At 39.8% G+C, this 25,855-nt stretch overlaps 2 protein-coding genes across 2 annotated transcripts; one reads left to right on the top strand and one right to left on the bottom strand.

Annotated features, from left to right (window-relative positions):
* Positions 1 to 1,339: 1,339 nt before the first annotated feature.
* On the bottom strand, positions 1,340 to 10,818 carry dcaf10 (DDB1 and CUL4 associated factor 10). The gene is made up of 7 exons (XM_086274880.1): positions 10,099 to 10,818; positions 9,293 to 9,406; positions 7,356 to 7,553; positions 6,501 to 6,703; positions 6,282 to 6,362; positions 6,052 to 6,197; positions 1,340 to 5,687 (listed from the first exon to the last, which is right to left on the bottom strand). Exons 1-7 carry the CDS (start codon positions 10,584 to 10,586, stop codon positions 5,316 to 5,318), a joined length of 1,602 nt encoding a protein of 533 aa, XP_086131006.1. The 5' UTR covers positions 10,587 to 10,818; the 3' UTR covers positions 1,340 to 5,315.
* Positions 10,819 to 15,937: 5,119 nt separating this feature from the next.
* On the top strand, positions 15,938 to 24,478 carry hhipl2 (HHIP-like 2). The gene is made up of 9 exons (XM_086273748.1): positions 15,938 to 16,320; positions 17,068 to 17,720; positions 18,807 to 18,950; positions 19,546 to 19,877; positions 20,029 to 20,155; positions 20,273 to 20,418; positions 20,502 to 20,583; positions 21,482 to 21,564; positions 22,111 to 24,478. The coding sequence occupies exons 1-9, from the start codon at positions 15,961 to 15,963 to the stop codon at positions 22,671 to 22,673; spliced, it is 2,490 nt and encodes an 829-aa protein (XP_086129874.1). The 5' UTR covers positions 15,938 to 15,960; the 3' UTR covers positions 22,674 to 24,478.
* Positions 24,479 to 25,855: the final 1,377 nt, after the last annotated feature.

The following is a 25,855-nucleotide window of genomic DNA, read 5'->3' as shown; positions in this document are numbered from 1 at the left end:
TCTATCTACTACAAACATTTCTGCAAAAAGGATTTTTTATGTCTTTTAATAAAAACTTTGTTTTATTAATTACAGTCTGGCCAAAGAGTTATCACAACTTTGTCTGCAATTGTACACATTTAATTCTTGCAACTTAAGCCCAAAGAATCATGCAGACCAAAGTTATCACAGCTAATTAAAACTAGATGTGAAAACCCTCCCAAAACAAAACAAATTTAAGACCTTTGAAAAATATCAAAGTAAAATGATTTCTTGAACTTAAAAAAATAAAAATAAAATAAAAATATAAAGATTATAGATTATGTAACTATCTGTTAGTATTGTCGAAATCTGCTAACAACATGCCTAATTATTCACTGACAGGTGCTTTTATTGAGACTCTGCACATCTGCAAGATTGAACATCAACTGTTTTTATTATAACACCTGTACGGATTTTCCTATATCTTGCCTTTGACATATGCCCTCCATCCATAAAAAATATTTAAGAAAAGCTAAAACTGAAACTAATAAAATATATATATATATATATATATATATATATATATATATATATATATATATATATATAAATAAAATTACACATCTTGCCCTGTGGTAGCTCAGATAGGCTAACATCTGTACAATATAGAGCAGGGGTATAAACATAAGGCCCAGGGGGCAGAAACACCCCAGCAAAGAATCCAATATGTCCAACTGGATGGCTCTTGGAAAATCTGAAGGAGGGGATAGATTTTGGACTTTAACTGTATTTTCATAAGATTTACAGTTTTTCCCACTGATAAACACCCCCTGCAAGTCAAGTAATAATGTGATGTAGGGTGTTTCAGGTGCAACCAAAGTCTTTCATTTTCAGGCCAATCATGTACCTGTGTAAACATGTTTCTGCCACTGACAGAAAAAAAATGACAGACTGTACATATGTACGTGAGATCCTTTGCTACTACTGTTGCAATTCCTACATGTATTTTTGGCTGGATTATCTTCTTTTCTGAAGTAGTCAGAAATTGCATTGCTCGTCCTCCTGTGTATTTACAGCACCGTGAAAAAGTCTTGACTCTTCATTTTCAGTCTAGTCCTCCTTATATGATGTGATTGAATGAATAGGATTCTTCTCCCCTTTAGATAATCTTTAATTGACTCACCAGATCATAAAAATAAAAACCATTTCTTCCTTTAACTTGCTAATCCTCCCATGAGGAAAGTCATTCTCAGAGTTGGGACTGCAACAGATGCGAAAGAGTTTGACTGACATATAGAGAAGAAATTCTAAAGACAATTTAAAAATAAATCAATAAATGAAGAGAAAATTAACAATAAAGGACCCAAACACAGAGCAGTCAGCAGTGAAAAAGAAGCTAAGTTTTTATTTCTGATAAGTACCATTTTTAGTATCGCTGTCAGGATTACTTACTCTGTGTAACCAGGTAGGAAACAACAGTGCATCTACCCTTCCCCCTCCCCAGCTGTGATCGCCACAAATACTGGGAGCATTCCTTTAACCCACAGCTGAAAACAGGTTAAAAACCCAGAACCGCAGCAATAAAGCAACAAAGAAATTCCTAAAAATGAACCCGGTGTTTAGTTACTATACCTGAAGTGAAAATGGCAGATAAGACACTTTTCCTCAAAGAGCTCGTGAGTATAATAAGTGAAATAAAAGCAGCGGTGAATACACAGCATCCTTTAACCATCAGTTCAGTCAGTTCATTTTAAAGTAGCTGTTTACAGAAGAAATGTCTACTTTTTTTAAAATGTCAGTAATCCGAGAAATTAAATAATTTTAAGGGAAAGAAAGACGACAGAGCTGAAGGTGAAATGGACTCCGTTTGCAACATACTGAAAACACATTTTGAGCATGTAACTGAGGTACAAAGTGTTAAAAGCATCTTTTCTCATTGCTTGCAGGACCATACAGTGAGCTAGAATCTAAGACTCCACCTGTGTTATCACCTCAAACCCAAATGAAGTTAAATGTTATCACGCACTTTTCCCCCCAACATTTTGTGGCACTGAGTTGAGACCAGAAAAGAAGAAATAATAGCACTCACAATTAATATAAAGTTACCCCTAACAGCCAGTTTGCATTAGATTAGCACAAAGTGGAAACAATTGGAAGCAGCTAGCCCAGCTTTCTCTAACAGAATTAAATGTTATCCACTGGCACACTGAGTAGCCAAGGGAGACAGAAGTGCTAATTAATAATCTTCCCAGTGATTATGCTAATCTTACCACTGGCTTTATAAAGGTTTTTGAGGTCATATGCAAGGCGCTCGTTGTCAGCCAAATTGGACGAGATACAATCACCATTCAGGACAGGAAGAAAATGTGTATTTCCCCCAACAGTTGGTGAGCGGTTGCATGCTGTTGCTAGGTAAAAATCTGCCTCAAAGAGGGTCCTACTGCAAAATCTCAGAGTGCTTTGGTCGCTCTCAAATTGCCAGGGCTGGATGTTCTCTTCGTGGAAGACACCGACTTGTCTGCAAACACTCGCCAACTACTAGTCAAGCAAAAAAGTGCAAAACAAACCAGAAACGCTACAAAACCAGAAAGTTTTGGAGCGTGGGTTGGAAAAATGCAAACTTTTACTTGGTGAACATTTTGTTAAACTAGCAGTCAGACTAGTTGGTGAGTGTTTGCAGATAAGTTGCTGCTTGATGCAAACTCCATGCAACCACAGGAATCTGGTAGCAATCAAAGCAATCACACGGAGGGCTTTTTCTTTTGGGGGGGGAATAATTGGGGGGTTTTAACAACCGATTTCACAGGTGTCGCCATCAGCTTCTATCTAAAACTTGTAAATGACAGACAGTCAAGGACAGTGTCCAAAACTTGTGTCCAAGACTCATCCAAGATGGCAAACAAGTAGAGCTGGTAGTCACATGACTGTAAAACCCTGAATATTTGGAGTGATTAGCCAGCATTTTAACATTTTGTGACTGTAGGGGGTGCTGCTGCACTCTTATCTTTGCAGTATTTTTTTTTTAACATTAAGGTTTAGAGACACAGGTTCAGAATTTAGAGCATCTAAACACTGTCAAATATACACCACTAAATACTGAGTGTTCAATATATCCATAAAGCAACAGTTCCCCCTTTAATACCAAAGGCATGAATGTAGTTCCATCTCAACACCCCACCAGATGTGAATGAGACACTTCCCAAAAGATAGATAGAAGAGAAGATATTTCCAAATCCACAAATAGATACCCACTTTTAGCTCACGGCAGAGAAGTCCAAGTAAAAAAGAAAGAAAGAAAAACAAACAGAAACAAAACATTTGGCATCTAAGAGCTCAACATAGAGTCTCACATAAATAAGAAAGAAGAATTATCTTAAGAGGCTGGTATGCATAGTAGTATACGCTTCTGTCTTTTTTTTTTTTTTTTTTTTGTTTCCCTAACAGCAAGTTTCCATCTACTCTGCAGTCAGTCAGTATGTACTGTAGCCAGTATACATTACAGTTGTAACAATCAGGCATGTGCTTACAGCAGCTATACAAAACACAAAAGCATTGCTCTTACCAGAACAGTCAAAGCAATTTGCTCCTTTAAAGAGGAGAAAAGCCTTGCTTATCAACTGTATGCTAACACAAGCAAACGTGAAACACTAGGTGTGACAAAACAGTGTGGATTAGCACTGTCCAAAACCCAAAAAAACTTAGGTTCAGGGGTAGAAAAAGCACAATTTCATCTTGCAAATGTTAAATAAAGAATGTAAAGAATCTTTCTCAGTCAAAAAGTGAACATGCCACTGATAAAATAAAAAGGCCGGCAATATTCTACAGCAAGCATTAATGAAACAGCTTATTTGTCTGTCTCCAGCTGTCTGACAGCTCCAATGCAGTCAAAAACATTAGAAACACATTAGTTAGCCTCACTATTTGAACATAGATACTGAGGCTAACTGTAAATACGTTTAGTGCACCATTCTGTTTGAGTAACACTGGAGGGGAAAAAAGTGAAAAAGAAAAAAGTAAGTCAGATGAAAATATTTTAAAGAGTTGCATTCTCAGATGAAACGATGTAGATGCTGCGAGACGCAGGCAGGGTTGGGAAGCCAGAGCAGCGTGCTCGATGTGGAAAATCTATAATAATGCCAGCAATGTTTAAGGGAAAAATACTTAATTGCTACTACATTTTCATTTTTACAAAGAGTGGGTGTGGAAAAATCTGAAAATGAGACACCGACAGCAGCTGGACTTCAGCAGTTTCCACTTACAGGAAATGAAAAGTGACTCCAATGTATCTACTCTTAAAGTAGCCTCAGTGACTGTGAGAATAGCATCAAACATCGTGCTACAAGTAGTGCCATAATTCATACACCAATAAAACCACTTTAAAAAAACACTATCAAAGACCATGAAGGCAGAAACAGGGTGGAGACAGAAAACGTACTTGAAGTCAGGGGTCAAAGTTCAGATTGTATGAGCAGAGAAGCAGCACCTGTGGAGAAAAGGCATGAGCAGAGCAGCAGAGAGCGACACGATGTGCAGCAGAGGACGCTGAATTGAGACGACCAGCGACAGACGAAAGCGCCCGTTCCTTACTCGTCCCTTTAGGATTCATGTCCGCTTGCATCCTTAGTGTTTTTGTCCTGAGACAGCAACATCTGGGTGTGCCGAGTCTCAACAAAATCAAAGTTTTTTACTGCTATAGAGAATGAATCGTTAATATGAAAACGAGCTTGTCCTTCACTGATGCCACGTTGCGCCACTGTCTCTGAGGAGAAAAGTAAAACCCAACTGATCTTTCTTGCACTGCCTTTTTTTCTTCTTAAAGTTCAGGGTCAGTGAGGTTTCCATCCACTGCTGCAGTCTGGCCACCGGTCCACAGCTCAAGTCTTCTCCGTTCTTCTCCCATGTCAATGGCTAGCAGCTGACACTTACAATCCAAACTAACTTTGCCTGCTTAGCTGCTGCAGACCTGGGTCAAGAAGTACTTTTAGGGTTTGTTTCTTTAGTTTATCGGAAAAAGATTCAGACAAACAGATGCCGGGAATCCGATTTAGGATTGCTACACGTTTTTTTCTCCTTTTTAGAGTTTTTGACAACTTTTCCTTTAATGTTTCCGACAGAAGCTAAGCATATTTCTCAGTAGCTAAACAATCTGTAAACACATAATGGCAAAACAGTAAAAATCAAAGCGATTAAGTAGCTGCACTAAACTTGGGCAATGCAAGGTTTTTATAGATTTGTGTGTGATTACGAATAAATTAATGCTTCTTTGATATATTCTCAGACTTGCTGTGCATAAACCCTAATCAGTACTTCTTCACTGAGGTCTGCGACACTTCTTTCTTCAACAGCACCGGATGCTAAAACTTGGGCTGGTAAAGGGCCACACGCCCACTGAGGCACCCCGAGGCCAGCTGGCAGTGTGTTGGGGAGAACTTTGTGGTGAGCACTACGTCACTGTGCGAGTAGATGGAGCGTATCTCCCTGAGGCAGCTGGTCTGGATGGGCAGGCAGTCGACCAGCTCGCCGCAGCGCTCGTCGAAGGCCAGGAGGCGTACGCCGTAGCCGTAAGGGGAGCAGATGAGCCGTCCATCTGGGCTGAAGCACAGCTCCTTGATGTAGCCCCGCCCCACGTTGGCCTCCTCGATGTAGTGGGTAAGGCGGAGGGAGCAACGGGGGGAGACCAGCGGGCGAGTGGGTGCTCCCTCCTGGAACTCATACACACACGTCCACTGAAGAGAGAAAGGCAGTGAGAAAACAGACATACAAGTGATGCAGTTTAATACCAGATGATTAAATACGCAATCGCATCAGCGTCATCACTGGAAATACAGCCTTTAGTGGCCTTTTACTTGTAAGCTGCTTAAAAGTATGACACTGCACTTCAGTTCTACAAGAAAAGTGGTCAAATATACAGCCAGAATTACGCTTGTTAATGGCTAACAAAACTTTTAGAGGGAACAAATATTAGTGAAGGCGTATTTTAGCCTGTGTAGATTACAGAAATAGCTTGAAGAGGGATCTTGGTGGTTTAAGGCATTTTAATAAACAAAAATGTGATTATGTCAGCTTCATGCACCGCTCCATGTTTCTCACCTCTTGGTCATCCGTGTTGCTGGAGCATCGGATGAGTGTGGCCCAGCCTTTGGGATGGAGCTGCAGGGAGGTGATGCAGTTCCCTCTGTCCCTCTCGCCGGGGATCTCTGGAGTTAACACCTCCAGACTGTTTCTGGGAGACAGCCCTACGAGCGCAGTTTTTCATAACATTAAAGACAAAACCTCATGTGTCAGTAGTTTATCCCTTCTATATCATGATTCGCCCTGACCTTCTCTATGAGGGTGGAGCTTGCTGGAGTCATTTCCCTGGCGAGGAGTACAAGCGGATCTGGACGTTGATGTGCCTCCATCTACAAAATCATAAAAGGCATTTATAGTTTTTTTTTTTTTTTTAAATAAACACCAACCTAACGCGAACAATCCAGCTGATAAACATGAAGGAACATGAGCAAAACACTTCATTAATTTCCGAATGAGCCTGATCTGACCTGAGCTGAGGGGAGTCCGTCGTGCTCGCAGCATTCGGTAGCTGCCCACCTCTAGGGACTGGGTGAGGTCCAGGTCATGGAGGATGAGCAAGTACCCTGAGGAAGTAGAAATGAGCATCTTGGAACAGTCAGGTGTCAGGCGCATCCTCATTAAGTAGCGAGTGTGGAAAAACTTTTTGTGTGGGCAGCCATCCTCTGTAAACCTATAAATGCAGAGGAGTAATTAAGGTTTAACAGACAGTTAGATTACAATATCTTATAAAACCCTTCCTGTATAGATCAGCCTTGGTGCAGACCCTCAGTTCCATTTCCTCAAATCAGCTGTTCTAGCTCCTGCTCCCTCCCTTTATCCCAGCTTTCTGATTGGTTGCCCTTTGCATACAGAAAGGTCGACCAGCAGGTGGTTTGGGCTTCTGTGGTCTAATATCACAGACGTAATATGATTATCTCAGCCAAAGCTGTATCCTGGAGATGATCATATTAGAGCTATCCACCCACATTAATATCGCATAGATCTGAGACCGGGAAAAACTGACTGAAAGATTTAGTGCAGTGCGAAACCCGAGGTTTTAGCTCATGACTGAAATCAGTATTTGAAATTTTTGTCATTTTTGTATAACATGTAGTAACATATATGAAACTAAATAACTAACTAACTAAATTAAAGCATTTTGATTGAAAGCCAAAAGAAACAAAATCCAGATCACAATAAGATAACCTGGGCATGTTGAAATTGGTTTGAAGTACAGGCCACTTCTAATAAGGATATACTTTATTTTCACCATAACTGCACATGGCACAGAGACACAACGAGCACATGGACGTAAAATAAACATACCGTAGACAATGGCTAACCTGTTAGTGTCCCATGTGATGACATTACCATCGAAGCCAGACGTGACAAGGAGACGAGTGTTGGTGTCATACTCGATGTTCTTCACCCAGCTGGCATGCCCGTGCAATGAGCAAACCTTTGAGTTAAGCTTACGCAGATCCCATAATGCAATTGTGGTGTCGTCGGAGCAGGTGGCAAACAAACGATTGTCCAAAAACCTACAGGGAGAGAAACACAGATTTAGGAAACCCAGTGGATAGTAATTTCGACACAGGTTGACCAATCTGGGGCGCTTCCCTACGCTGCCATCCTCGTGAAGATCTGTGAGGACACTGTGAGGACACTGTGAGGAGCGAGAAGAGAGCTATTCTACACAGAAGTCTTTTATCAAGTGGGATGATGTACAAATGCCACATCTCTGTAAGAACCTGATGCCACTAAAATGAAACTACAGTCCTGTGGAAAAGAAAATACACCCTGCTCCAATTCTATGGCTTTACATATTAGGTGAAAATAAAATTCTGGTTCCTAGCAGGTTCTCTTTAAATACAACTTCCACTGAAGAACAATACATGACACATTACACTGCATCATTACTTATTTAACAGAAACTAAACCAACATGCAAAAGCAGTTGTGTGAAAATCTAAGTACGCCCAATAATTGAGTAGCTTGAAGAACCACCTTTGGCAGCAATAACGTGATGTTCTCACATTCTGTACGACTTTTTCAGTCTCTCACATTGTTGTGGAGGAATTCTGGCCCACTCTTCTTTACAACGTTGCTTCACTTTATTGCTGTGCTTTGGATCTTTGTCCTGTTACATAATCCAATTTCAGCCAAGCTTTAATTGTCAGACAGATGGCCTCACATTTGACTCTTGAATAGTCTGGTATACAAAACAGTCCACGGTCAACTCCGTGACTGCGAAACAAGCCTAAAACATCAGCCCTCCACAACCACGTTGACAGCTTCTGTGAGGCGCTTTCTCTAAACGTGAGCGTGTGTATTATGGCCAAACATCTCTGCTTGGGTCTCTTCTGTCTTAAGGGGGATTGTTCCAGAAGCTTTGCAATTTGCTCAGGTGTTGGTTTGCAGATCTAAGCTGTGCTTATATGTTCTTTTTAGGGAGAAGAGGCTTTCTCCTGACAACCCTTCCAAACAAGCCATAAGTGTTCACTACAGTCCTGTCATAAACTTTAATATTAAACACACTAAAGGAGGCCTTAGAGCCTTGGCTGTCTTTAATATTTTGCTTTTGTGAATAATATTTGTCACGCTTTGAATATATTTTTCACACAATTTGAAGTCCATCATTCTGCAATGATGGACTTCAAATTGTTTGGAAATGGCCTCATAACCCTTCTCAGATGGATGGACAACAACAGCTGCTTCTCTAAGATCACTGCTTTTGTCTTTCCTCCTGGGGTTTGTTTTAAGACAGTCCTGACTTTCCAAAGCTGCAAAATGACAAAACGTCTGCGCTTATAGAGGTGCTCACACTTGCTAATTATCTATTAAAGAAGCGCATTTCATTGGCTGCTACATACCTGCTCAATTTCTATGGAAGCTGCAAATATGTACTTTGTTTTTCCACACACTGCTTCAGCATTTTGGCTTAATTTTTTTCATATAAATAAAGGCAATGGATGATATGTGTTGTTGTTCAACTAAGGTTGTACTGAAATGCGGAAGGATTTCTTATTTGGCACCTTCAGCTCTTCCATCCAACATCTCTTTCTTGCATCCTCACAGCGAGAGCTCAGACCCAATAAAATGCATCCAAGTAGTTTTTATTAGCCTCTGCATGTCATACTTGATTTAAAGACTCATGCTGTAATAGAGACTGTTTATTATGTTTTATTACCTTAACCCACAGGTCTCTTGCTCCCTTTTACTGAGCTACAGACCCAATTTGTAAAACCTTTCCCCAGAGATTCAAGATTAGAATAATGCACCTTATGTTGTTGACACAGTCCTCATGGGCCTCCGTCAGGGTTTTGATGTGTCTGGATGAGATTGGATCAAACAGCAGGACCTCAGTCTGCTCACAGGCCACAGTCAGCACAGACCTAATCAGAAGAAAAAAAACAGTTGATCTCTTTGTCCATGTGCGACAAGATGTTATGCAGCAGCAAACGAAAGCATAAGGGGGAAAAGGAGAATATTTTCTCGGTTTATAGGCAATCTAATAAGTAGACAGGATGAATTTTACTTGCATTGACGCTACACTACTCATTGCGTTTTTGCTATAATAATGAGTCACAACAATGTTACTAAAACTGCACAACAAGAATAGGTAAAATTGAAAAAAATTCAAGCGTCAAATGCAGACACAGGTCAAAGTATTGAGTATTGACGAGTATTGTGCACAGCAGCGCTATCACGGTACAGCCAGGACAGGAAGTGTGAGCCCACAAAACAAATGTGACCCAGACTGGCCACAGCTTGACCTGGTTTGTCTGCAGGATTTGTTTCTTACATCTGCTGTCTCTTGGCTTAAGTCCGAGAAGTGCTCACTAGTTGTACAAGACGTTGGAGGTTACATTTTGAGGATATTAAGAACGTACTGTTAAATCATCAGTGAACAAACTGATGGGGTTTGTCTGGAAACTATTTATTATGTCATCAATAAACACCGAGTGAGTGTGTGTGAGCTGAAGTAAGTAGGTGAGGACGAATGTGGCTTTTAAATTCAAGCTTTTAACGCACAAATATCGGGAAATCTCTCAACTTCACACCCTAAAACGCAGACAAACCTTACCCGTCCGGGGAGTACTCCAGGTTAAACACGGCTCCATGGGTCTGAGTGCCCAGGTTAACTGACTCTACAGCCGGATTCATAGAGCGGTACAAGCTTGTCATTGTCCTGAAGTTATCCCGAGCTGGGTCCACAAACACCCCTCGTCTTATAGTCCTGCTCTGCAACCAAGAAAACAGGCTAGCACCCCTGAAGCTGTCAGTGTCGGAGCCACCACCAGTGTCGGAGCTACCATCAGTGCACTTCTTCAGCGGTGCGACGGCCGGTCTGGAGCGGGGCTCTCGCTCCGCCAATACGGGAGACCCCGCGATAGGAGCCACTAGACCCTCGCTGCTCGCGGGGGGTGAAGGAGAAACTCTCCGAGCGATGTCATCTTCCTCATCCGAATCGTCAATGTCAGGGTCTTCCTCTTTGTCGGAGACGGTGCCGCCGTTGGGCCTGTCCCGCGACTCGTCGGCGTCCTCGCTGTCGCTCTGGTGCTCCGAGCTCATTGTAGCTTCTCCAGCGTCCGCACAGACGTTTGCGGTTCGGGGTGCAGGGTCTCGAAAAGTAGGCTGGCCCGGTCACCTAATGAACGCGAACCCGCTGCTTCCTTCACTCTTTTAAGAATCCATTGCAGAGCATTTTAGGTGCATAGGTTACGGTGGGCAAATTTTATTTTGTTGCTAGGTTTGCCAGCGCCTTAACGCCTCCCGTTAAACCACACACATGTTAGCTTACATTTCACCGGAAGATGATGATTACACTTCAAAATAAAAGCACAAATAGCCTTTAAAACTCTACGCGTGTGTCTTACATAAAGCAAAACACAATATAAGTATTGTTTATTACTCCTAAACCGTGCTTCTACTCATTTTTAGCGAAATAAGACACGTACAAATAATCCCGTTTTCTTGAGTACAAACGCCGAGCTGAAACATCCAGGCGGAAGATCCGTGCTTCTTTCACATAACTTGTTTTGTTCGCACCAAAACAAACGCAAACAATGACGTAGTTCCGTTTCCTTTCCCTAGCAGATTGCTTGCTGCCATCTGCTGAATAAGTGGATTTGCTATGTGACAATAGTTAACCACAAATTCATTTATGAATATGACAATATAAATGCGCAAGACTGAAATCTTTAAGGTGTAAATAGCGCAGGAAGATCAACAAAACAAACACTGTCATAAAAAGGTAACAACAATAATAACAGTGATAATAATACATCAAGTCAAAAGTCTTGAGCCAATCCTCATTTTTTAATATTTTACAAGAATACTGTAAATAAATGCAGCAATGTTTTTTGAACATGTGTAAACATGCACGGAAATAAGGCATATAAGGCAAGAAATAGATTGTGCAATTCTAAGGAGACTGAATGTCGATGTTTGGTATGAGCACCTTTCTTTTTCAACACAGCCTGAACTCTCATAGGCACAATTTCTAGTAATTTCTTTGAGTAGGCTTCAGGAATAGCTCCAAAGAATTTCTAAAGAATATTACAAGCTTTTCTTTGGGTGTTGGCTGCCTTTTGTTCCATTTTCTGTCACGATAATCTCACACTGCTTCAGTAATGTTGAGATCCAGGCTCCGGGGAGGTCAATCTGTGACTGATAGTGTTCCAGTGTGTGTTTTTCAATACAGGTTTGCTTTTACTACATTGGCAAGTTGTTTGGGATTATTGCCATGCCGAATAATCCAAATGTCCAATCAGATGCTTTCCACATGGATGATGGGTCAAAATCAGCTTCACAGCTGTAGCTTCACAGGGTCTCCACAAGGGTGTGTCCATTCCTCAGTGCATTTCTGGTAAGACTCCTGCTTACCATACTGAGCTATTTTAAAAATCATCTGTTTTCTCATATATCAGATATTTGAAGTAAAATATATGTATGTATGTGGTTTCTCTCTCCATATATATAGCCTTTTACAGGAAGATTCACTGACAAATGAAGAATTAAGAAAATGTCTTATTAAGGAAAATGTGTATTCTGACCAGTTTGTGAAAACCTCCTTAAGACTGCTTTGGTTGGTAGCATATTTCTGTAGTCATAGTTTAAATGGAAATAATGGACTGTATGAACACACATTTAATTGCGAATCAAACAAAATTCCATTGTGGTTTGCCTTATGCCTTATGTTTCTATTTAGCTAATAAAGCTTATTTTGAGTTTATGTTTGTCTAAGGAGTCCTGCATATTGGGTCTCCACCTACCACACAGCACCCCTTGATAATAATTTCTGTTGCTGCAGTCTTCTGAGGACTTAAGCCTGATTAGAGCTGTTGTGGTTTTCTGAATTGTGATTTCAAACGATTTTCTTGTAAATCTGTGGACATTTGATTTCATGTTCAGCATCCTAATTCCATTCATTCTGTTGGAATTGCATTGGTAACTCATGGAAGTGTTACTGAGTATTCATAACCAGCCACTTTGTACGTACAGTGAGCGAATGGGTTGGTTGAACTAAATAAGGTTGAATTAAATTGACTCATTAGAACTACGTTGGCTCATATTGATCAGAGAGTTAGAACAACAACTAAAAGAAACTTAGATTAACCTGAAAGGAACTAATCAGGGTTAACTGGTATTGGACACAAATCAGGATTTAAAACCAAACCTAAAGTGGGAAGTGAGAGAGATTTATTTTTGGTTTTTTGGGGGTTTTTTGTTGTTGTTTTCTTCTTTTATTTAATTCCTTCTGGGATTTAGATCCAACAACTTAAGTGCCGAAACTGTACGTACACTTCTGTGTATTCCATTTTCCATAAAACAGCCAGCAGTTCAAAATTTACGATGGTCTGTTGTTTGTTACTTCAGGTTTCCAGTATAAACTGCTCTTGTAAATCTAGATTCTGGTCCTAGCGATCTGTAAATATCTACAGTGCTACAATATGTTAACGTTTTTTTGTTGTTGTTGTTTTTAAAGAATATGTTCAATTTTTCCTTCATCTATTTATTTTATTTTTATTTTTTTATCCAAATATGTATAAAATTTTTGCTCTTCATCAGTCTAAATAATGAATATTATACATGTGTTTCTCTTATATTAAACATCTGCTGATATTCTGACCTGTAAGACAAACATAACTCTGTGTTTTTCATCTATCCCTTTCTTTATTGCGTGAGTCAAACCAGGAGATTGTGACAGATACTGCTAGAAATGTAAAACATAAATGTGCTGCCAAACCAACACATGCAGCTATCAAACCTTTCTTCATTTTAATTCTTAAAATGAATTATTCTTGAACGAAGACACTGATTTGACACATGTAAAAATATGGTTGATTGTGTTTATTGCCCCCTCCACCCATCTCCCTACCATGTGTTCTCAAAAGTGAACAGAGGGTTGGGAAATGATAGAGGAAAGGAAGAAGTGGGGAAAAGAGTTGCAAAGAAGAGGGTAAAGCAAGGGTAGAAGACCGAAAAAGTGGTGAAAGAAAGGATTAGAAAGGAGGAAAGAGACAGAGGAGAGAAAACCCCAACAATTCCTTCTGAGCAAGGAGGAAAAACTCCCCTTAAGCAGGAAGAAACCTGTGGCAGAAGGTTTGGGTGTGAGGGTGAAAAAAGAAAAGAAAAAGGATGAAGAATATATTGGAGAAAGAAAACATGGAGAGTGATGAAGAGGTGGTCGGAGAGAAAGGGAGAGGGGTGATGAGATAGAAAAGAGGTGGAGGAAGACAAGCCTATGCCTCCTCATGATTAAGTGAGGAAGCAGTAGGGTCCCTCCTCCTGAAAGAGCAGAAGCGTTTTTTCTTATTTTTTAGGCACTGTTCCTGGAGCTCTTTCTTCTGTAGGATGAGGATTTTCAGTTCATTGATTGTTCCTGCATTTTGCTCCTCAAATTTCTTGCATTTTTTCTCCAGTTCTTCTAATTTTTCTTGTTTTTCATTAAGCTTTTCTTTCAGTTTTTTAGATTTTGCCTCCTGTATTCGCTTTGCCTGTAGCATCTTTATATCCCTCTGTTGTACTTTGTTGTACATGTCTTCTAACTCCTCATTTCTGCTCTGGATTTCTTGAAGTGTATACTACAGGTCTTTATGTGTTTTCTTCAGTTCTTCCCTTGCACCTGCATTTCATTGTTTTTGCACCTCAAGTTGTTGTTAGGTTCTGTTTTTTCTCAGCATTTCATTGAACCTATATTGCATGTCTGAGCATTATTTTTTCCAGTTTTTCCTTTTCTCCTTCTAGTTCAATGGTTTTCGCATGCATTTCATTATAACATGCGTGCAGTTGTAGATTTTTCCTTTCAAAGTCTTGGAGAATAAGTTGTGTGTTTTTTCTGTATTACTTCCTGTTGCTCTTTCTCTTGAAGCATTTCTGCATTTTTGTGCAGTGCTTCATCAAGCAGTATTTGCAACACATGATGTTTTTCCTCCATGTTTTGGAGTTTACATTCCATTTCTTTCTCCTTTATCTCCTCTTGTTTCTTCTCTTGAAGAAACTCTTTTTTTTTTTCCAGGGCTTCATCAAATTTTACTTGCAGCTTCTGATTCTTTTTCTCTGTGTCTTGGAGAGTCAGTACAGCCCAGTTTGATTTTAAATGGGCCAGACCAGTGAAACTCTCTTTTCTGTCAGTGTAAAGATGTTTAACTAGAAATTTAATCCCTGAGATAATTATATAAATATAATCTAAGAAAAAGAAATTCAGTTTTCAACAATACACTTACACACATCCGTTTTCCTACATGATGAAGTAATTCCGCTTTGGGCTTAAATTTACAGAAAAATGTCTATTAGCTCATTGCACAGACTGTCTTGTAATTATAAAATGGAACATTTTTATTAAATGACAGAATAATGTTTTTTTTCTTTTTGCATGATTCTGACAATGAATCCACTGTAAAAATTAAACTTCTCTATAGTAGATCATGGAAAAAAAGGTGATCTTCTCTTATTTAATCGTTCATTTTTTAATCATTGTCAAGTATAATTTTGACTATCTGGCGGCGGAGTTTGGCCCTTAGACCTTATGTTTGACACTGCTGGCATGGTACTGTTGCAGAAATAGCAAACACAGCATAGCCTGTTTTAGAGTTTGAAAGCCACAGAGAAATCGACAGTATGCCTCCGTGTTTTTGCTTAGACAATATAGGTCCTTCCCATATCGAGACGCTCATGTTTATCAGAGAATCATGGTTATATCCATAACCTCAAGTTTGTAATGATGCCCTCTTTATTGGGTATGACACCACATCTCCAGTTTACCTAAGGAAGTCCTGATTTTATTGTCTTTACTTGCCAGCCTTGTAAGACATAAAGTATTCGAACGAGTAAAAGTCTCGTTGAATTGCTGGTTTTCTTTGGCACGGTGCTAAACTGCTGATAGACACCTCTGACCTTATATTCAAATTTAAAAGTGACTTGCTGGGACAGTGGATAAAAAGCATGACTAAGCAGGCCTTGCACAAACAGCGCACTTCCCCGAGGCGCTATAACTTGGAAGTGAGACATAATTATAGTTTGTGTCGTGGTTGGGTTTACGTTTGCATGCTTCCACAATGTGTTTTGGATGTATGCGTGCCGCGCGTGTGCGGGCGTGCAAACTACAGAGCGTGCCCTCTTATAGATAATTACTGCTACCATTATTGCTGCTGTGCAGAAAATAACTCGAGGGATTGAAATGCAAATGCTAATAAAGTCTTTACAAATATGTTTAGTTTTAATTGGTACTAATTAGTCCAATGAGAGGCAGAGCTGGTGACACAGTGACTTTTTACCTGGATGGAGTAGGTGGCGACACAAGGAGGGCAAACGAGCCCCCTCCATCTGCATGCTTTTGCGCACGCGTAAAATGCATTCAAACGCACGCTCGCGTACTTAAACTCTGGCTCATGGCCTATATGAACGAATAGTCACTGAATTCTTTCGGGGCCAGAAGGCAAAAATGACAAGGAAGAGGGATGCTGCGCTCCATCCAAGCCGAGCCGGCTGCGCGGTTTTACGCGCGGTGGCACAACTACGGCCATCTAAAAAGATGCCAAGGCTTCCTGCGGTTATCCTGATTGTGCCAGTGATGCTGTTAGCCTTGGTCAAGCCAGCATCTGCTCATCCTCAATGCCTGGACTTCAAGCCACCTTTTAAACCTCCATGGCACCTGGAGTTTTGCAATCAGTATGAGCAGTTTGGATGCTGCGACCAGGGAACTGACAACATGATCGCGGAGAGGTACTGGGACATCATTGAACAACTGGAAGCGGCAGGTCATGAGCTCTGTACCGACATGCTGAAGGAAATTATGTGCCAGGTAAATATATTCTCTTGAGTTTTGATTACTATTAATGCCATGATCATCATCTTTGCTTTAGGTGCACTGCAGTCTTTTCACGTTTGCTGCAGTTGTGGTTGTATGTTCTCCATTTCAGACAAACAAACAAACAAAAAAAATCCTTGAAAAAATGAAACATACACAACTTGAACTTTTGATTCATTGTAGTTTATTCTAATTAAACTCAAGTTAAAATCAATTTAGGGTTACAATAATAAAATAAATCCCACAAAAGTTATCACTTAACTTTATAATTGTTATAAATGGTTGAATAGAAACTGTGAAAATTTGCTCAAGTTTAAAGCAAACTAAAACTGGATACTCCCATCAGATAAATGTAACTACTAGTGACTGATAAACTAGTATTTCGCAAAAACAAATATTATCTAACTGTCATTGAGGTTTTAATCCAGAGTGCTTATATTTGTAACAATTATCAGTAACATCAGATTATGGTTTCCACATCTGAAATAAAAAACATCTGATATTGAAATCACTATGACATGTTTCCATATTTCATTTACACAGGCAAATTTGCAGAGGACAAACTTCCAGACATTCAAAGTGCTCTTATTTGAAAAACAAAACAAGTCTTTGTGCTTATGGGACACATGTATTCTTGATGTTGTGACTTAATGGCTCTCTTAGTCCAATAAATCATCTCCTCTGTGCATGACGCTGCCCTGAAATGTCTTAATGGTAAACCACTGTGTTTGCCCCATCCAGGAATGCTCGCCATATGCTGCCCACCTCTACGATGCTGAAGACCCCTACACACCTGTGAGAGAAATTCCCGGTCTTTGCTTTGACTACTGCTCTGAGTTTCATTCCAAATGTCGCCACGTGCTTAAATATTTAACAGTCAACCAGCTGCTGCTGTACGCCGCAGAGCGCGACGTAACCACGTTCTGCAGCATGGTAGACCTGCCTGACCAAGACTACTGCTACCCCACTGTTTTGAAAAGCTCTGACCTCAATAGTAACCTGGGACAGGTGGTAGAGGACCCAAGAGGTTGTCTCCAGTTGTGCCTGACTGAAGTGGCCAACAATCTCAGGAACCCAGTGCTGATGCTGCACAGTGGAGATGACACACATCGAATGTTTATTGCAGAACAGATGGGCTTTGTTTGGGTTTACCTACGCGACGGCAGCCGGCTGGAGCAGCCTTTCCTGGATATGAGCGGGGAGGTGTTGACCACTCCATGGCTGGGGGATGAGAGAGGATTCCTAGGAATGGCTTTCCACCCAAAGTACCGGGATAATGGACGCTTCTTTATTTACTATTCCATCCAGGTCAGCAGTGAGCTGGAAAAAATCAGGATCAGCGAGATGAAGGTGTCTGCCTATGACATGAACGTGGCTGATCCCTACTCAGAGAGGTATGCAGAGGGAGGGTCTTTCTTTCATGATGTGGGTCTGCACAAACTACATAGGCTTTATCATCATTCAGGGGAGGGGCTGTAATTGCACCAACCCTTGCATAAACATGTTCAGGGCTAAACACTACATATCAATTTACGATTTTCTGGGATTCTGAGGACCATTAAAATTCACAACCTACCCTGCACTTTGCAGCGTGAAACTATGAAAATATCTCAGTGAAACACAAAAAGGAGTAGTCCTTCACTTTGTTTTAGGCCTTCTAAACATTTATTGCTCATAATCCTAAAATTTTACAAGAGATATATTTAATTATTATATCCCCAAACCCCCTATAGTATGTTATAGACCCACAAAAAACTTCAACACTTGTGTTACATTTAGGAGCACTCAGAGAAATGACAACTCTCCAGCAGGTTTTCTTTCTTTGTGCAAGCAAGCATAAGGCAGACACTAACTGTAAAACGAGGAGGCGGCAGGAACAATATCCAAATGCAGCACACACAGAGGGACACACAAGGTCAAAATCCAATCTTTAATCCAGAAAAGAGGAGACGGAAAAAACAACACAGCAAACAATCCAGAGAAGAGCAGGGGAAAGTGAAAGACCATTAAAAGGTTCAAGAGGTCATATACAGTTGATTGATTGGGGGCGGGGCAAAAAATCACAAAGGAGAGAAACTGAAAGGTAGTAAAACTAATAACTGTGTGAACAAAAGAGAAGGAAAAAAATACAGAAATTAAAATAATAAGAACAATGCAGGCACGTAGAAGAAAGATAAACAATTAAAACAGACAAAAGAAACAACATTTGAGTTAAAAGCAAACAACAACGCACAATGCATAAAGGTTTCATGCAAACATGTTACCAAAATGGTGATCTAAAGAGATACGCCTTTAGAGAAATCACAGAATCAGCATTCCACAGTACAGGTGCTGTGTTTGATCTGCTCAGGTCCTTAGGCAGATGCGTGGAGGAGACAGTAAATTTACCATGAGTGAGCTGAAAACTTGACAACCTGATAAAAAGTATTTTAAAGTATACTTTATCTGATTGTTCTGAACTGCATGCATTTTATGTTCAGGCTCATTTTAGAGATCGAGGAGCCAGCCGCAAACCACAACGGAGGCCAGCTGCTTTTTGGTGTTGACGGCTATTTGTATATCTTCACTGGAGACGGTGGAAAAGCTGGGGATCCATTTGGGAAGTATGGCAACGCACAAAACAAGTAAGGTCCTTCAGGTTTCCTCAAGTGAAAATAATAACCTAGTCAAATATGTGAACAATAATTTAACCATAAAGCCATTGCGTTAAGCCTGGTATTGCCATTGTTAGCTGTTATTTTTTATTAATCTATTTAGCCAAACTTTCAGCTAACTGTGTCTCCATAGCCTTCAGCTACACCCACCCTTCATCCATACATACATACGTTTCTGAGTTAGAAAGAGTTTATACAAATATTTTATTATTTTGGCTTTTTTAGCCTTTATTGGATACAGACAGGGTAAACATAAGAAAGTGGGGAGAGAGAGAAGGCCCACCATCCAGAGGAATCGTTGTAGGAGTCGGGTGGATTATGCAGCAGTATCAATGTTCTTATATTACTTAAAACTATTCAGCCATTTAAAACATTACCATTTATTAACTGTTTGTGCAATATGACCTGGCACTCAATCAAAGCTTGTTCATTATACCCCAAGGTACTATAAGAATGCCTAATTATTAATCCATTATCTACACCTTTAGTTTATTTATCTTATATTAATCATTTTTTCACTTAAGGCCTCTACCCTGAGTTTTTCATTTATTTTCTTGGTATTCAGAAGTGCTCTTTTGGGAAAAGTGCTTCGCATTGATGTGGATGGAAGTGACCCCAGTGGCATGCCATACAGGATCCCCCCTGACAACCCATTCCTCAGGGACCCAGGTGCCCGGCCAGAGGTGTTTGCTTATGGGGTAAGAAACATGTGGCGATGTTCCGTGGACCGTGGAGACCCGGTGAGTGGCTACGGCAGAGGTCGGATATTCTGCGGGGATGTTGGTCAAAATCGCTACGAGGAGATTGACATTATTATCAAAGGAGGAAACTATGGATGGAGGGCCAAAGAGGGCTTCGAGTGCTACGACATGAAATTGTGCCAAAACTCCTCCCTGAGTATGTTTTCTGTTCTTGTGAAGCTTCCCCAGTGATGAAGTCAAGAGCTATTTTCTGTCTGCTTGAAACGTTTGCCACGTTTTATTTCCATCGTTTTTGATTGTTTTCATTCTCAGAGTTAAATTAGGTTTGTCTTTCTCTGCCACAACAGATGACATCCTCCCTATATTTGCATACAGCCATCATGTCGGGAAGTCTGTGACAGGGGGGTATGTGTACAGAGGATGTGAATCACCCAATCTGAATGGCTTGTACATTTTCGGAGACTTCATGAGTGGGTAAGATTATGTTTATCTGAGCATTTTCCAGCCTGAATTGGTCTGTCTTCTCAGTTACCTTTACATTTTTTATTTAATTCGCCTGCTCCAAGTGACATTAAGCTGTCAACCTTTCAGTCGAATTATGGCTTTAGAGGAAGACAGGACAACAGGAAACTGGAAAGAGAGGAGTGTGTGTATGGGTGATACGCAGACTTGCTCTTTTCCCGGACTCATCAATCAACACCACAAGTTCATCATCTCATTTGCTGAAGATGAAGCAGGTAAGGTTTGATCAGTCTGTTTATGCGTTTATCACAGGATCAGACCCGTGTGACACTGCTGACAAGCTGTTTTTGTCATCCAGGGGAGCTGTACTTCCTGGCTACGTCATACCCGAGTGCCATGTCTGCTTTTGGAACTGTGTTTAAATTCATGGACCCCTCCAGGTATAGTGTCAGACCAGGTGTATATTACATTTACACATTATGGACGTGCTCTGTGTTAAATGGGAACACCTGCTTGGGGAAATTATTCAAAAAGACAGGCGTGTTTTTCAAACAGGCTTTAATTCAAGTCATGGAAAAGAAAAAAAATCCCGGGGGCCAAATAATTATGAATTGTACATAAAGGAAGAATAAAGGATGTGTCTTCCAACAATCTGTTGCATCCTAGGCAGTCTCTTTACCAGAGAAGTCCTGAAACGCTAACACAGTATGACAAGAATGACATTTTGTATCAGTCATTTAAAGCAGCAGGATTCTAACGTTTGACATCTCAAAGGGTTTTTTTTCCCTATAGGATCAAAATTAGGGGCAGGCCCTTACAAGCACACATTTTTTCCTTTCAAGTAAAATCCAGTGAGCCATTATGAATCTGTATCAAGCAATAATGTCATGATAATTTTAATGATAATTCAATTAACTGAAATAACATTATAAAGAAGATGTTATTGCTGCTAAAAGTGATTCCACTAGTTACTGAATGATTTAGTGTACTTAATTTATTTATTTACTTTTAGTTTCTGCATTTTGGCTTAGTTTTCATTGAGTAAACAATGATCTACTGTAATATTTCACAGGTTCATATGAGGTTGTACTCACTTGATAAGAACCAGATGATGTTTTTATGTCTCGACACATAAACCTTAGAACCAAAAGAGTGCGTACTTTCTTTTTACTGTGACTTTACATTGGTTTTAAGGATGGTGTGGGAAAGTTTTTGTACAGAAAATAACTAAACTTTTTAAATTAAATAAATAACAATACGATTGTGCTGTCCTAAAGAAAACAACAAAGACAGAGTTACTATCTTGTCATTAAAAAGGGACTTCATTTACTTTTATAGGAGAGCACCTCCTGGGAAATGTAAGCAAAAGCCACTCCCTGTCAAAGTGAGGGGAAAAAAGTTTCCATTTGTGCCAAAGGAATGTAAGTAACTTCAAACTTATCTTTGCATTTCAATCACTTCTCGATCTGCATACCAGACCTGTTCTAAATCTGAGGTCGTCTAAGAAAGTAAAGAAATTTATTTTAACCTGAAACGTCTAATATTTCGAGGTGCATTGAATATAAACATATACACACCATATTATCAAGTCAATTAACCTGATGTTAGAGGTTAGCGTAAGCGTTACACAAGCCACATTTAAGAAAAATCTGTTCTTGCAGACCGACAAATTGCCTGGGTTCACTGTTCACTCATGCATGCATGTCCTGAGCAGAACCTGCTTTTTTCCCCCTCTCTGGATTTACTGTCTACATGCTGCCAAATTGTATAATCACACTGGGCTCATACATAAAACTATAAAAAGCAGCATCCAGTTTTACATCAAACATATTTAAAATAGAGACAAGCATTCCAAACACTTAGGCTCAGCCAAATATGCACACCATTTTAAAAAAAACTCAACACATGCGGTTGTAGAAGTGTAAAATGGTGAAAATGGGTACTTATTGACATCTGTGCCATTTCAGTGACTGTACTGGGCACAAATGAAAAACCTACCAGACCACCGCCAAGAAAATTCAAACTCCCCACCAAACCGCCGGTGAGGAGCAGCCAGATCAAACCTACGATGACTGCAGCAGGCAACTCAACGACGGGCACCGCTGTAAAGGTCAAACCGAAATCATCGGACAAAGACACGAAGAAGAAAAATATGCTGAAACCATGGAAAAAAGACAAAATGCTGAACAAGAAAAAAGCCAGCACACAAGCAAAGAAGAATACTTTGAAGCAGAAATCTAAGAAGACAACTGTCAGCGTCAAAGATAAAGTAAAACCAAAGACAAATCAAACTGCCACAGAGACTTTAAACACTTCAAACGCCCACAATGGCCTGAAAGATAACAAAATCCACACAAAGAGGAAGATACACCAGAGGAAAGCTGCGCAGAAGCAAAGTGGACCAAAGATGACGATTAAAGAATCTACAAAAGAGTATCCTGCCTTTGTGAACAAAACTAAGACAAACTTCAACGTAAGAAGCAACAGAACACTAACAAGACAGCTTAAGGTGAAGAGCAAACAAACATGAGTCTGATTATGGCTTAATCAGATTTTGTCTTCATGAAATGATAGTGTTGACTGGCACATCTTAAAGCAATAGTTCTACTCTTATTTTCAGCTATGGGAAGAGTTATTCCACTCCCATGTATGCACAGAGACAGCAGCTTAGTGCAAAGGCTAACGACAGAGGCAAGCTCCTGAAGACTGGCTCTATCAGAGAATCAATTCACCAGCACTTCTAAAGATTGCTAATTATTATTTTACCTTTATTGTTGCCACCGGAGTCTCCAATTCCAGATATCAGCAGCCTCTGCCAAAATGCTGAACAATTCCTTTAAAGCAGTGTTTCTCATATTGGTTACCAGTAGAAAGTACAGCAGTGAGTACTTGAGATTTTTATATTCATTTAAATACCAGTTATGCATATCTCTGAAAATAAACTTAAATAAACTAAATTTCATATTCAGCATTCTTTTCAGTGCAATCGTTTTAGCTGTTGTAACTGTTGAAAGCATCACTGAAGAAGAAAGTAACACATATAATGAGCAGGATGCCAGTTTCAAAATATGTCAAAAGAAAAATGGATTCATGGTTGAAACACATCCGACATACAAACTGTTAAGTGCTCCACATCTTCCTCTAGGACTTTCTTTTCTTCTGCAGCTTCATAAATTAGACTTTAAAGTCACAAGTGGAAAACATTTAACCTTCCCAGCAACCCAAGAAACTCCAGAAAAACCGAAGAGCTTCATATCAGACTGTACAGGTCTCGGTTAGCATCTTAAATGTTAAAATTCATGGCAAATCAACAAAAGGGAGGCTGAAAAAAATCAAACAATCAAGGTGAAGCGCAGACTTCAGCCAGATTGAAATGCTGTGGTGGGATCTTAAGAGAGCTGTGCTGTCCACAATCCTCGTGGAACTGAACACTGTAATAAGGCAGGGCTAAAATCCCTCCACAACAATGTGAAAGACTGATAAAGTCACACAGAAAACAATTACTTAAAGGTATTACCAATTAAGAATTTTTTTATTATATCCCGACACCTAAAACCTGAAAACTGACCAATGTTGTTCTTTCTTTTTACCATGTGGGCATATTTTTTCTTTTCTACCAACACGTTTATCACTGCTCAGGGATGTGCATGCAATTATGCATGTAACGACATTGTTTCCTTTATATTTTATATTTAGCTGTCATAAAATCATTGTTCCAAGTTAAACTCTCCCCTGCCTGTATTTAGAACATATCAGCTTAGCCTAAAATCTAAAGAGGCAGCAAACGTAAAACACAACTTCTATTTATACCCAGGCCCAGTTTCTGAAATTACTCTAATTTTACAACACATGGAAGTATTAAAAATAAACATTAACAAGTATCCTTGACTCTCAGAAGCTCTCTGTAATTAAACTCTGCACCACTGATCTTAACTGAAACCGCCGTGACCATGACTTGTATAATGTCTGCTGTAAACGTAAAGCCACCCCGACTTCCACGTGCAGTTGTGCAGCCTGAGGTTACAAAAGTCTCACAATCCGGCATTTCCTTGGTTTCCGGACTTGATGCCTGTGTCGTAAAATATTTTATAATTTCTATAAAGTGTCTGAAATTGGTGTATTGTTTAGATTTTTGGTGAAAGAAAGGTCATTCAAGGCTGCAATAAGCTTCACATAAGAAGATGAAACATTACAAAAATCCTAGATGCACGTACGCTATCCCAGCTATAGCTCAATATAATCTTACCCTAGTCATCTGTTTAAAAGCCCCTAATAGCAATGTAATTGCAGTGATTCTGTCTGTTTCAGCACACACTTGCTCATCACGATCTACAAATCAAGTTCTCGTGGAACAGGACAATATTTCACAAAGACAAACCACAAAAACTGGGTCATAGAGTCGAGCATGGTTGAAAAACTGTACGGTGCTTCACAAATCGACAGTAAGCTCATCATCCACAAGTGTCTGCTTTATACTTCTGATATGACGTGAGCATGCCCAGTCATGACAACAATCCTGCAGCAATACAATGCTTGATAACAGACATACAGTATTTTGTAATATGACATAAACCTACCATGCGATTCATCATATACAGCTCATGGAATATAATTGTACCTCATCCTAATCTGATCCAGGACAGATTATTCTTTAAATAATCTACATACAATTTGAGATGAACACCACCATCAGACATATGTGGAACATGTGGAGCACTTAACGATTGGTATGTCTGATGTTTTCATCATTATTAAGTCAGCAAAAACTACATACAGCCACATCCTGTTAAATAAAATCAAACATCGAAAAGACTGAACAAGTAAGGCTTGTTAGGAAGGGTTGACGATAGAAAGCTTCTTCACTCTAACACGGCAGAACAGTTTAGGTGGAAACTTAGGTGGCAATTTGTGTTAACTGAGTCGACTTTAAACTCCTCTGTGTACCAAAGTGTTCAAGAGTCAAACGTGAGGCCATCTGTCCAAAAGCTAAAGCTTAGCTGAAATTGGGTACTGTGACTTTAAGCACTCCACATTAAAGGTTCCATATTAAATTGCACTGATTTGGGAAAGAAGTAATTTAAAGTGATGCCGGGTTGTTTACGTTTACTATATGTTGCTTAAAACCACAGATTCCTTACAAATTACAGACTCACGTAACTATGTTCCAAGTTCAAGCAGCTCGGTGGTGCAACACAAATCTGCTTTTTAGCTTAAACACAAACACACACGCGTTCCTTAAAAAATACCTTTTGTGACGGCGAAGGGGCCATGCAGACATTTGGAAGTGACTCATCCTATTGTGCATCAACCTGTATAAACTCTGTAATTATTAGCTGGAGGGTTTTTAAGTAGAGGGATCACCCTTTGACGTTTGGTGACACACAAATGATGGCTTTCTTCACCCTTTTAAAGACGTGTTTTTGCAGGTTTCAGTGTTTTGTCTATTTGCTTGAATTCCTTACAGTGAGGCTTACATGCAACGAGCTGCCCGATCCTAAATAAAGTACAGCAAAAAACACAAACAACATTTAGCGTATTAGGCGAATGAGGTGAAATTTATTTAATAACCTACCATGAATTTATTTAAATAAAACAGTTTTGCCTCTTAATTCTTTAGCCTGTGTCCATGAAATGGGTGCTAACATCCTGTAGTGCCTTTTAGTTATTTCTGAATCTATTTAAACAGCTAAAAATGTCATCAGTGCATTGAAA

The sequence above is a fragment of the Aulonocara sp. 'chitande type north' Nkhata Bay genome, linkage group LG19 (genome assembly GCF_057382095.1).
Source record: "Aulonocara sp. 'chitande type north' Nkhata Bay isolate Kocher_YH1m ecotype deep benthic linkage group LG19, A_spYH_male_GT1.1, whole genome shotgun sequence".
NCBI classification, from domain to species: Eukaryota; Metazoa; Chordata; class Actinopteri; order Cichliformes; family Cichlidae; genus Aulonocara; species Aulonocara sp. 'chitande type north' Nkhata Bay.
The sequence above is the reverse complement of the archived record's forward strand: the minus strand, read 5'-3'. Positions and strand labels throughout refer to the sequence as shown.

Excerpts from the sequence above, each read along its gene's own strand:
- dcaf10 (XM_086274880.1), bottom strand. The coding sequence starts at position 10,586 with ATGAGCTCGGAGCACCAGAGCGACAGCGAGGACGCCGACGAGTCGCGG. Across the intron at positions 6,198-6,281 it reads GCTCCACCCTCATAGAGAAG|GGCTGTCTCCCAGAAACAGT; the intron begins GTCAGGGCGAAT and ends CTGCGCTCGTAG. Across the intron at positions 5,688-6,051 it reads GCAACACGGATGACCAAGAG|TGGACGTGTGTGTATGAGTT; the intron begins GTGAGAAACATG and ends TTCTCTCTTCAG.
- hhipl2 (XM_086273748.1), top strand. The coding sequence starts at position 15,961 with ATGACAAGGAAGAGGGATGCTGCGCTCCATCCAAGCCGAGCCGGCTGC. Across the intron at positions 16,321-17,067 it reads TGAAGGAAATTATGTGCCAG|GAATGCTCGCCATATGCTGC; the intron begins GTAAATATATTC and ends TGCCCCATCCAG. Across the intron at positions 20,419-20,501 it reads ATTTGCTGAAGATGAAGCAG|GGGAGCTGTACTTCCTGGCT; the intron begins GTAAGGTTTGAT and ends TTTGTCATCCAG.